General features: G+C 38.7%; 2 protein-coding genes and 1 long non-coding RNA gene across 5 annotated transcripts in view; 2 read left to right on the top strand and 1 right to left on the bottom strand.

Annotated features, from left to right (window-relative positions):
* Nucleotides 1-12,775, top strand: part of LOC147511381 (uncharacterized) — a 123,615-nt gene that overhangs the window by 91,183 nt on the left and 19,657 nt on the right. The gene's annotated exons all lie outside the window — the stretch shown is intronic.
* LOC147511382 (uncharacterized) overlaps nt 1-12,775 on the top strand; it is a 30,181-nt gene that overhangs the window by 3,669 nt on the left and 13,737 nt on the right. The gene's annotated exons all lie outside the window — the stretch shown is intronic.
* Nucleotides 143-4,910, bottom strand: LOC147511383 (bark storage protein A-like). Of its 2 annotated transcripts, none has more exons than XM_086603097.1 (5): nt 4,208-4,910; nt 2,109-2,176; nt 1,839-1,994; nt 1,016-1,267; nt 143-545 (listed from the first exon to the last, which is right to left on the bottom strand). In XM_086603097.1, the coding sequence occupies exons 1-5, from the start codon at nt 4,440-4,442 to the stop codon at nt 207-209; spliced, it is 1,050 nt and encodes a 349-aa protein (XP_086459223.1). In that variant the 5' UTR covers nt 4,443-4,910; the 3' UTR covers nt 143-206. The 2 variants fall into 2 exon arrangements, with proteins under 2 accessions (XP_086459223.1, XP_086459224.1); XM_086603098.1 differs by lacking the exon at nt 4,208-4,910 and adding an exon at nt 2,283-2,769.

Below are 12,775 nucleotides of genomic sequence, written 5' to 3'. Positions count from 1 at the left end.
TCCCGTTCAAAGAAATATATACATATTACATAACGACATTCAACAACTTTTATTAGCAAAGAAGACCAAGAAGATTTGGTGCCAAGAGTATGACTGTATTGGACAATGTAGTGGACTAACAAAAAATGAAAATTTGGCGATCTGTAACAAATAGCAATTTCTATTCTTTGAAATTTAAAAGCCAAGTATGTTCATAATGACAAGCTTTATGAAAACAATAAGGCGATGAATCGAAGGACCACATTAACTGCATTTTGAGCAGCCATAGGAGCAAACATGCCACCTTCATTGGACTGAGAAGAACCTCCACCGGCTAGATCAGAGAGAGCCCTAATGACAATAAAAGGAGTCCTTTGTTGGGCGCAAACCAAAGCAACTGCAGCACTTTCCATGTCAATTGGTGTAATATTGAACTTAAAATTCAAAAACTTTCTATAAGCCGCATTGTCTACAAATATATTTGCACTGCCTCCCCTTTCTACCGGGAATACCATTGGTGTCCTTGGTAAACAAGTAGAGTTGATGCACCCCACCAACTTCATGTCCTGCAAAAAGAATTAGGATTAGTATAGCACATAGAATCAGTACTTATTAGTTATTAGAACTCAAATGTAGTCAGGACAGGAAACAACATAGGCTAGATTCAATCTTGTGTTCAAACATACCGTTAAGAAAAAAATATTTAATATTCACATGTGTCAATGTATGCATAGAAACAGAGAATTTGGTGAAAACACAAGGATAACAAGCTGAAGTAGCATTTAAGTTTCATTTGCATCAAATGTTTGATTCTTTCAGAAACTACAAAATAAAATGGGAGTGTGGTTGATCGAGAGGGATATGTTTCAAATGAATAATTAGCAATTCGAAATATATACATGCATTATTAGTCTGAATCTCACGGCAAGCTAGGGAATCCAGTGCCTGGAACCCTATAATATATAGCAAGAGCATCCATGACAAATCAGATAAAACTCAGAAATATCACGAGATAAATTAAAATGGCAATAACTACCTTTAGCTTCTCCACAACTGCAAAGTAGTGTTTGTCAACAGTAACCAGGAAGGTATGCTGTCTAACTTCAGGAATCCCATTTACTGGAAAAATCTCCTCTGGCTGATACCACACATTATTTAGAAGGTTGTCGGAGGACTTCATATTTACTGCGCCATTGTTGTAATCAGAGAGATTAAGATATCCAATCTTCCTCGTGTAATCTCCATAGGACTCAAACGGCAATTTATCCTGTGGTCCATCTCCATATCTCTGTTAAAAAGATAGAAATGTGTAGTAAGCCATCCAGTTCATTTAATTTTATTTACAGACATAATTTTTTATTACTAACTCAACAGCGCGCTCAGTCCATCTTTTTTTTTTTTTTTTAATCAACACTCAGTCCATCTAGCATCTATGAATCTACGATGGATTGCTTGTATGTAATAAGCCATTACATTATTATCGAAAATAATAATAATAATAATAATAATAATAATAATAATAATAAGCCATCACATATTCACATTCAATGACAAGACACTGGCCTTTTGGTGGTTTCTACCACTATTAATCTAGGGTTAACTAGTATTATCCTCCACTAGATGAGCCAATTAGGATTTTCTCCTCCTACTAAATGGGAAATTAGGGTCTATCCCTCCAAATACACACCAAAGAACACACTGTTAACTTTGTGTGTGTGTATTTGGGGGTAGGGATAATACTAGTTAACCCATTATCTATACAGATAGATCATAGAATTGGACTTTCTATGAAAATTAGTGCATCTTAGTGATATAGCTATTGCAGAAATGAAATTTGAAAATGAAATTAATTAAAGTACCTGCCAATTCCAAAGTCCCGTATGAGCCCATTTGTGTGGAATTACCACATCGCCGACCTGGAGATTTGGGTTTGCATTCCCTGCAATTCCAAAGTGCACAACTCCACTCACCATAAACAGAGTCAACAATAGTTCTGTGGCTAGACCTGAATTTAACTGTAAGAAACTTATGCTATAATTAATGAAAGAAACAGACGATTACCCAAAAAATAAATGAAAGTAACAAAAGAACAAAACAGTAAAGATCAATTCCGGTGAATTTTCTCATACCATGCCCAATCCTGTCATGACAATAATAACTTTTTTAGTCTCAAGTGTTCCAATCCGGAATCTTCTCCCTGTAAAATTGAGTAAGGTAAATGAGAAATCCCAAACATCTTCATGCAACATGAGCATAAGTGACTTTCCCTCTGTACCATGGAAAATATTCTCATGATAAATCACCTTGCTTGTAAAAAGATCGTTGCATAGTTATGTCATGCAAGGCAACTGTGGTGCTGTAAAGTCCACCAACATCATTGATGACTTGATGTTGTTTTATTTAATTACTCAAATAATGGAACTCATTGAAAATAATCCTGATTTGTTCTTCATCTCTACACTATATGATAGCCGGGTATTTAGGAACTCCTCTAAACTATCGAGTAGGCAATTTGTAATCTCCATAGTTGTTCAATTTCAAAATACCTCCCTCACAAAAATTAGAACAAACCCCCTATTTATTAATAATTTAGAAAAATTTCTCTAATATCACTTAAATTATATAATTATCCCCAATTTCTCTCGCTAATATTAGAACAAGTTCTTTTTTATTAATAATTTAGAAAAATCTTTCTAATGTCACTTAAATAACATAATTATCTCCTATTAAAAAAATAGATGAGCTTTTCCTATATAATTACAATTAGAATCCAAAAAAATCATGTTAACTATCGAACTCGAGGGACGGGTTAGAAGAAAAAAAAAACCAATGTACAGCATGGTTTGCATACTTGTATTCATATATGCCACGAAACAAGACCAATCTCCAAGAGGTGCATGTTGGATCACGCTCACTCAAATGCGAAAATGCCAACCATTGTCGTTCATCCATGGCCCCACAAGCCCACAAATTATTGTACAGTGGGCCAACTATAATAATTGATAAAGAAATGCCCTTAGCTATAGCACTCTTCATAGAATCTTCAATGAATATATTTCTTTTAGAGTCCAAACTGATGTCATCAAGTTAAAAGATGATGTTAATTAAAGTCTTGAAAATTATCCACACTAACCCACATATTCTATATTATTGTTTTTATAATGAAACTTATCTTATAAACTCATTGGACACTTATATTAAAATATTTTGACTACTCTCAACTTGCCAACACTCTACATCTTTCTTCCAAATTTGACTCCTAAAATAGAGTGTAGTGATACAAAAGTAATAAAATTGGTTGTTTGCACATGTGACAAGTTGGGGCATAGTATGGAGTGTTACTTGATAAAACAAATCAAACTCTATATTTGACTCCCAAAATGGAGTGTAGTGAGTTATTCACTTGATATAGAGCATGAATTAGTGTGGAAAATTTGAGTTGTCCACTTGACACGTAGGACTATAGAGTAGCATTGAAGATGCTCTCAGTTGATGCATTCAGCCTTGATTTTTGTCTGCTTTTGGATTTCTAAGTCATCAATAAATTAAGATAGCACCATGTATTAATATCAATGGATGAGGAAGGCCAAGGTGAGGGTTAATAAAGGCTCCAAGTCCGACTTATAGTAGAAATCCAGGATTGTCAGGATGATGTTCGTTGTGTATTGAGATCCATGCCACGAAGGACATTTTATTGCAGCTGCAATGTAACTGCTTGCTTGGGGGACATTATATTTAGGAGAGACCAAGGTCGTGGATTTGGGACTTCGATCTCTTGGCACTTAAAGAAAATAATAAGAAGATGAATTTTGTATACATCCTAAAATAAAATCTAATAAATAGAAATAAAATCTAATAAATCCTAATCTTTTCTAATCTAGAATATATTCTAGAACATACTTTCTATATACCATATACTTCATTAGCACTATATACATTCAGGTGCAATATCATGCATAGAAAACCGTAATCTTCAATGACATTGAATTTTAATTATCTCGACTTATAAATTTGGAGATTTATGTAGAGGTCGGTTCGAATATAAAGCCAATTTTTTGTCTTCATCTAATTAAATAAAGTATTAAACAAGAAAAAGTATTTACTTAAAACTAATCAAAGTTTAGCAGTGAAAATTGATCTGCATTGCTCACACCATGACACCAATAGAAGTAAACCAATGGGAATGAAAGACAAGATCGAAAATTATTTGTTACAGTATATCACTAACCTGAAATATCCAAGAAAGCAAGTTTATCATCAGCAACGAAGCTTGGGGATTGAAGAAGTGGAGTCATCTCAAAAGCATTTGGCACCACAAGCCCCAAGTAAGGACCCTCACTATTGATCTTACGTATTTTTCTCGTACTTGTTTTTGAAACTGCACCATTAACACAAGTAATAGTATTGCTTGTACTAACCACAAGGAGAAAACCTAGTAACCAAAACTTTGAAAACCAGACCATCCTTCTCTTCTTTCTAATTAAACTCTTGACAAAGATATAGAAGTATATTATGTTGTCAAACTACTCAGTGACAAAAAGGAGAGAAAACTAGATCGGGTAACCTACGAGGAAAATATTTAAGTATTTTCGTATGTTCGGAAGCAGGAAGCAAGGAAGTGTATAGGACGAAACAAAAGATTTTGTGAAGATTACTCAAATCATATAATGCATTATAATTCTAGTTACACATGACTACACGAGAGTAAACCGTGGCCAATTGTGCCGCACACGCCAAATGTAAGCGCGCGGGGTACCTTATTCCTCGTTTGGGATGCGATTTCACCCACTGTGGGGAGTTAAGGATGGAAGGCACCCTGAGGGAGCTTCATTCAACTGGAGGCCATCGAGCATTCAAAAGTCACTTGTGGCCTAGATTCAATCAAAATTAGTTTAGTGTCGCAAACGTTTTCCTAAAAATGTTCATTTTTTAGTGTAAAATTCACTTTGGCAGTGAAGATTAGTTTTTCTAAGACGTTTTTTTAGGGTTTTTAAGACTTTGGTCCTAACAATAGTTGGTTTATTAGGGTTTGGTCTAGAAAATCTTGAATATTAGGGCTTAGTCTTAGTTTTGGTGGTTGACTGTGGTCAATCTGCTTGTATTTTTGAAATAGCGATAATACCCCTCGCATGGAACATCACGTGCTTCCAGTTTTATCAAATTTATTCAACACGTATGGACATCTGACTTCTCATTTTGATGTGGCCGTCATATTTTAAATTTGCGCATCTCGAGAATACAAGTTTCCATGTGTTCCAGGATAGCGGCATTTGCTGTCTCAAAGACAAAGTTTAACAAAAGAGAAGAGCAGACAAAACTAACTAAAGAGACTGCCATTGCTGCACTAGCAATCCATGGAGGCAGACGGAATCCAGTTGATAGGAAAAGAGCCCCTGCGGCAATTGGTATGCCTAGAAGATTGTAACCCAAAGCCCAAATGTAGTTTAGGTGAATGCGAGAGAAGGTTTTTCTAGAGAGGTCAATGCCAGTTATCACATCCTCTAAGTTGCTATCACTCCACCACACCGCCCATCTATAGACACTAGAATCCCGGTTTGTGCCATTTGTTCGGTTTCTTCGAGGATTTCTTCAAACTTCAACTAGAATAGCAATGTCGAGTCCAACATTAAACTCTTGTTGCCCACAATTATTTTTGTTTTGAACTCTGTGGCCTTCACACCATTTCGATGAATTGAGACAAAACCTCACGCTTTTTTGCCGGACTTGATTCTCTTCTTCTCTCGAATTTCTTGGCGTACTCAACAATGGCTTTAGCCGAGGAGGATGCTCACTGTTCACCTATCATATTTAACAATTTCGTCAAAATCATTGCTTATCTTGTTAGCTTAGAAAAGGTGGAAAAAAAAAGTATCAAGTTTAGCAAACCCAAGGCAACTTAAAAGCAAGGTATACCTCGTCAGCAACAACAGTTCATAGAAATCACGGAGAAGCATGTTTAGCAAGAGCCTGGTGCTGACAACGACTGGCTTGCCAACAGTAAATGTCCCAGTCTTGTCAAAAACAATGCCTTAACCAGGGCCGGCTCAAGCCTAGATGTGGCCTTCGGCGACCAATTCAAACGAGGCCTTTTTTATTTTAAAAATTTATTGAAAAATTGAAAGTAGTGTGTGTGAGAGAGATGTTGAGAAGGAAAGACGTTGGTTAATATGTATTTAATATGTCTTTAATTAGTTAAGTTGATAGAGAGTGGAAAAGGAGCCATAGAAAGTGGAGATTCTTGCATATATTGTGGAATTTTATATTTTTTTTTTATTCTTTCTAATTAAGATATCTAACTAAATGAGGACACTCCCACAAAAATTAAGACAACTACCCACTAGCAACCATTAGATTCATCTTATAACTCTGAGATGCAAATTGTGTAGTGGTCTATTGGATTAAACTTTCTTCAAACCAATTCACTCCTGAGATTTAGTGCGTGGGGAGAAAACAAATAGACTCCTACTATCTTTTTTGTTTATTTTTTTCTTTATAAAAGATGGTAATATCAAATTTATGTAAGGAGAAATAAGGAAATTTGGAGACCTTCTAAATTTGAGGCCTTAGGCGGCTGCCTAAGTCGCCTTATGGATGAGCTGGCACTGGCCTTAACCTACAGAGATGAGCTATTTGGTAAATACTCCATTACAGAAATATGGAGTAGAGGGATGAGGATCCATTGTCCCCGAATTTCGGGATATTGATGATGGGAAGAACTTCAAACGGATTTGCGCTACAAAGGATGATCTATTGTTTTGGTTGTTGATTTATTTGGTCAGTTAGATTTGTGACACGTGGCAAGTCAATTTGAGTAGGATTCCAACAATAATATAACTTATTCACGTGATGATGTTGCATGCGAGGGGTATTATTTTCATTTCGAAAATACAAACAGATTGACCACAGTCAACTTAGTTGACTGACAGTCAACAACCAAAACTATGACTAAACCCTAATATTCAAACTTTTATGAACCAAATCCTAATAAACTAACTATTGTTAGGACCAAAATCTAAATACCCCTGTTTTTTTTTTACTCTTACCAAAAAAAGATAATAATAAGACTTAATTTTACCTATGTCTATTGGTAATTTGGTGTCAACTTATTTCGCACTAGAAACCCTAACTTTGCTTATTTAATAAAAATACTTAGTTTATTTAAGACATTTCTGAGAGTAACTCTCAAGGACAAAAATGAAGAAAAAATCACTCTCAAACCCACATTTTTTTATAATCACTCACAAGGACCGATAGATTTTAGGACAAGTATACCCATGACACAAAATTAAAACAACTCGGTGGTAAAAGTCAAGTTTACCTGGCGAAATAAAAAAACGGCTCGACCAAACCAAAACGATCCGATGTATGTAGTATGAACAATCGTTGTTCATACCTTAACATAATGAATAATGAGTGAAAACACCTATTGGAGTATGAACAATCATTATTCATACATATTTAGGGTATGAATGATCATTGTACATACTTCAACATAATGTATGATCAGTAAGAAAACACTTATTATATTGGAGTATGAACAATCATTGTTCTTACCTATTTAGGGTATGAACAATCACTGTTCATACCTCAACATAATATATGATCAGTAATAATACCTATTGGAGTATGAACAATCACTATTCATACCTCAACTTAAGCTATGATCAGTAAGAACACCTATTGGAGTATGTTCAATTCATATATATTTTGGGTATGAACAATTACTGTTTATATATACCTCAACATAAGCTATGAACAATCAATGTTCATACCTTAACATAATGTATAAGGTATGTTCACTTAATTCTTTGGGGTATGAACAAATATTATATTGTTCATACATGAGGAGGTCATTGTTCAAACCAAAATGACAGAAAAGGTAAAATTAGATGATATTAATTTTAAATTCAGATTGTTTGTCCTTAATGGTTATTTTCACCCGAAAATTGACTTTGTGAGTGATTTCGAAAAAAAAGTGTCCTTGAGAATGATTGTGGCCCGAAATTAGTCCTCATAAGACATTTTCCCTAGATATGCCCACAGCCTCAAAACGGATTTAAGTTTCTTGGTGGAGCAATCAGTACAGACGCATCATTCATCAAGAGTCTTGCTTGCAAACAGATTGAGAATATCCTCATTTCGATGATCTACTACTTGCTCAGCTCGGAAGCCCCACCAATGTGAGCTAGTATTGTTACAAGCATAAAACTTGTATTCTCTCTTTATAATTGCCCGCCATAATTGTTTTAAAGAAGCAGCTAAGTTATTTGATCACAGTCTTCGTAATGTTCTTCAAACCATTGTAGTATTTGATAATCCTGGTTTTGGTGATTTTCAGTGGCGCCTTTCCATTCCCCTTTTTTTTTTTAGCTTTGATGGTCTTGATTGGTATTTATTGTGCTACCATGTCGTCAACTTTAGCTAGCCTTGTGGCCTCACAAATTATATTAAACTTAAACAAAAGGGCTTCGTAATCAAATTTGAAAAATCCTCGTACAAACATTCCTATGGGTCGCACGGTCTTCTTGACAATACCTTAGTCAAACCGCAATTTTTTTTCATGATTTCGACCTCAATACTCTAGTCATAACTGTAATTGTCCATTGTAAACCACAACAGATTTTGGTTTATTATGGCGGGGTTATCTTTGGTCTAGAAATGAAATATGATATGAGTTGTTAGCTAGACAGAAAGTTGTCATTGGAATTGTGAGGGAGTGATATTCTCATTCAGGAATATCAAGCACGTGCTCAGCATGGTGGAAATACCACACCGACTTCTGACTTACTTCTCCGACCTACGTCACTAGCTCGCGTCCACGAGCTCTTAGGCTTCCGCGACAGGTTGTCTCACACAAATCGTTCTATAACATGACTCAGCCTATCTTCTAGAAGCAATCATGACCAAAGCTGCATTTACACAAATCACTGCCGCAAGCTACTAACCACTATCGCAAGCTACTAATCCCCATCATTACAGCATGTCTATCAACACAGTTCTCGCACGCCTTCTCAATCTCCACCCTACATTTGTTATGACCTTTACACGTGTTGGTGGAAGATTCACTTTCATCATCTATAAATACCTCACATATAAACTTCGCCAGACCTGATTCTTCTCTCCCCCCAGAATCAAGAGAAGATACGTAGGCAGTTCGCTCAATAACGAACTCGGTCTTTTCCATATTCAATCTTATTCCCCTTCCATCCTTGTATGTAAAGGTGGGCTAAAACGCTCCTTTACATTGGCGCCGTCTGTGGCTTCGATTCCTTGAGAAACCACTTCCCAAATCCTAAAACCAAAAAGCAAAGTTCTCAAGCCCACGAAGCATGGCAAGCCTCAAAGCTCAAAGCCAGAGTCTAGCAGGTCAGTTAGGAACGATGAACGAGCAAATCACCCTGCTCAGGCAGGAAAATGTTACACTACATGCTCAAGTGGACACGCAAAATCCGCTAGGTGCCTTACCAGAAGACGGCATCAACGAGGTTAATCAACAGATTAACGAACTGTCACAACGGATCGATCAAAGTACAGTCAAGAAAGACGCCACCCAGATCGTCTAAAAAATGTTGAAGACATATATACCGCTCGTCCCCGTTCACTACTGAGGTACTTAGTAGAGCGTCTCCTCCAGATTTCGTACAACCACGTTTTCCAATGTATGATGGTAGCACGTGTCCTGGTCAGCACGTAGCTCACATAATTCAAAACCTCGCACTCTATAGTGCACCGGAGTTTGATCATCTTCATTGTCGTTTATTCCCGCTAGTCTCAAAGATGGCGCACTCGATTGGTTCTTTTCACTAGAGCCAGACTCGATAAAGACCTTCGAGCAACTCACCGATCTGTTCGCTAGTCAGTATGTCCACAACAGACGTAAGAAAGCTGATATGGATTCACTCTTCCAACTATCATTTGGCGAAGATAAAACAATTCGCCAATTCCTAGGTCGGTTCAAAGCTGAACGGTTATGCATGGAGAGTGGTCTTAAAGAGTCCTTTACCACACTGGCATTCTCCAATGCCTGTCGAGTGTGCAACACAGACCTCTCCAAGTTGCTGATGAAAGAACGTCCAGAAACGCTGTCCGAGTTATACGCTCGAGTAGACAAGTACATTAAGTTACAAGAAAGCCTGAAACTTCACGGCCTAACAGAGGAACATGAAGTAGCAGGGATCTCCAACAACGCCCCACCTACTAAAAGGCGGTCTAGACCGCAGGAACAGGAACAGAAATTGGGGAACAGAACAAAAAACAACCGAGAGTTGGCTGTCCTCACACGATCTCCCAGTTACATACTGGACAAGATCAAGTGAGCTGCATACTACCGACCTGATGTACGGCAACCAGCAGATCGACCTGACAAGCCTTACTGTGCTTTCCAACGAGCAAAATATCACGAGACTGATGCGTGCTGGGGGCTAAAGCGTTACCTCCAGGACCTCATTGAAGCAGGCCATATCAAGTAATACACCAACATCGCCTATGGTGATCTGCTCCATAAACTTATGGCTTGAAGGGTGCGCAGTAGATCTCCACCTCGCCATGATCGCCACAATGTCCAAGCTCGCTCCTATAGCAGAGGATCGCCCCAGACCGTTCCGCATGAGCGGCGCCAACACTCATCGATCAGCGATAATGAAAGAATCATTCATATGATCACTTTCCCAGATTATTCAGTTAGTTCGTCCAGAGAGAAAAGAAGGCACATGGGTGCCCTTCAAGAAGTTTACCACTTTTCTTCACAAACAGCACCCGCCAAGAAGTTCAGATCGCAGCTCAGGAGATATCACTTTCACAGAGGCCGACCTCAACAAGGTTTGCCTCCCACACAATGATGCACTAGTAGTCCATGTCAAAATCAGTGATTGGACAGTCAAACGTGTTTTGATAGACCCTGGTAGTTCATGTGACATTTTGTTCTATCATACCATCCAAGAAATGAACTTGCCCCAAGTCGGTCTTCATAGACCCAATCGCTCCTCTCTACGGGTTCAACGGCTCTAGAGCCGACCCAATTGGCGACATCATACTCCCAGTCTTTGTGGGATCTAGATAGGATAAAGTCAGCTTCAATACGCGTTTCAGCGTTCTGGATATCAAGTCATCCTACAACGCCATCCTAGGACGGCGTTGGATTCATCAAATGCAAGCCATACCATCTACACTGCATCAAGTACTCCGCTTTCCAGGCCCTAGGGGCATGATGGAGCTTCGAAGCAATCAACTTGAGACTTATCATTGTAACCAGATCCTTTCAGCGAACAAGACCGCTGACTCACCTATCAGCACAAGGAACGAGCCCACCAGCTACATAATGACCAAAGACTTGGTCACTGAGGTCAGGGCCAAAGCCCCAAAACAAAGCGCTAGGGGATCCAGCAAGAAAGTTTATTCGTCTGAAAAGACCTCAGAGGTCGCTCCAACAGTTGTTGCTCCACCTATCAGGACCTAGAGGTCGCCCCATCTTGTGTTAAACAACCGATACAGCTTTAGAAGATCACTCCAACACCTGTTGGCATGACCACAGAGGTCGTACCAACCCCTGTTGTCGTGACCACAGAGGTCGCTCCAGTTCCTGTGGCCACCCCACTGTTCCTCAGATCAACAAAACATCTCCAGGAATCAGTCCTCCAGAGGATGCTTAACCACCACAAGCCACGGTACAAGTTGAAGAAAGGCACCAAGTGAACTTAGGAACCGAAGACGATCCTAAATTCGTCTATGTAGGGGATAACCTTGACCCTACACTCAAGGCCCAGCTTGTAAACTTTTTATCCATGAATAAAGATGTTTTCGCTTGGTCGTATATCGATGTACCGAGTATATATCCTAATGTTGCATGTCATAGACTAAATCTGAACCCTAATGCCCGACCAGTTTGGTAGCGACCTAAGAGACTATCACTGTGTTTCCAAAAAGCAATCAACGATGAGGTCAACAAACTCAAACAAGTCGGTTTCATCTGAAAGGTTGATTACCTTGAATGGATCGCTAACATAGTAGTAGTTCCAAAGAAGAATAGCACAGTTTGCCTCTGCGTTGACTTCACTAACGTCAACCAAGAAACACCAAAGGATAGCTTTCCTTTACCAAGAATCGATCGACTTGTGGACCAGACCTGTGGCCACAAACTTTTGTCATTTATGGATGCGCATGAGGGTACAACCAAATCCCACTTGCTGAAGAAGACCAAGAGAAAACGCCATTCATCACGAGCGACGGGAATCTATCTTCTACGTCCCTCCCATTTGGCCTTAAGAACGTTGTAGCGACTTATCAACGGCTGGTCACTGACATGTTCCAGGACATGTTAAGAGATACCATGGAAGTCTACATCGATGACATGGTCGTCAAGAGCAAGAGAGCAGGTGACCACCTCACTCACCTCAAGCAAGCGTTCTCCAGATTACGTCGAACTTGAATGAAGCTGAATCCAGAAAAGTGCCTCTTTGGAGTGTCCTCCGGGAAGTTTCTGAGATACCAAGTATCACAAAGGGGGATCGAGGCTAACCTAGACCAAATCAGAGCATTCTTGGACATGCCTGATCTACAGACAAAGAAGCAAATACAGAAGATATCAAGAATGGTGGCAGCACTCAACCGATTCATATCCAGGGCGTCAAACAAATGTCGACCGTTCCTGCAACTTCTTAAAAAAGGTGAGTAGTTCTCGTGGAACGACCAATGCCACCAAGCGTTCTCCACCCTCAAAGAGTACCTGACTACACCTCCCGTCCTAGCAAAACCAACAGATGGCGAAACGCTGGGGCTTTATCTAGCAATATCAGACTTT

The sequence above is a fragment of the Coptis chinensis genome, chromosome 3 (assembly GCF_015680905.1).
Source record: "Coptis chinensis isolate HL-2020 chromosome 3, ASM1568090v1, whole genome shotgun sequence".
NCBI classification, from domain to species: Eukaryota; Viridiplantae; Streptophyta; class Magnoliopsida; order Ranunculales; family Ranunculaceae; genus Coptis; species Coptis chinensis.
This window is presented reverse-complemented; position numbering and strand designations above follow the sequence as displayed.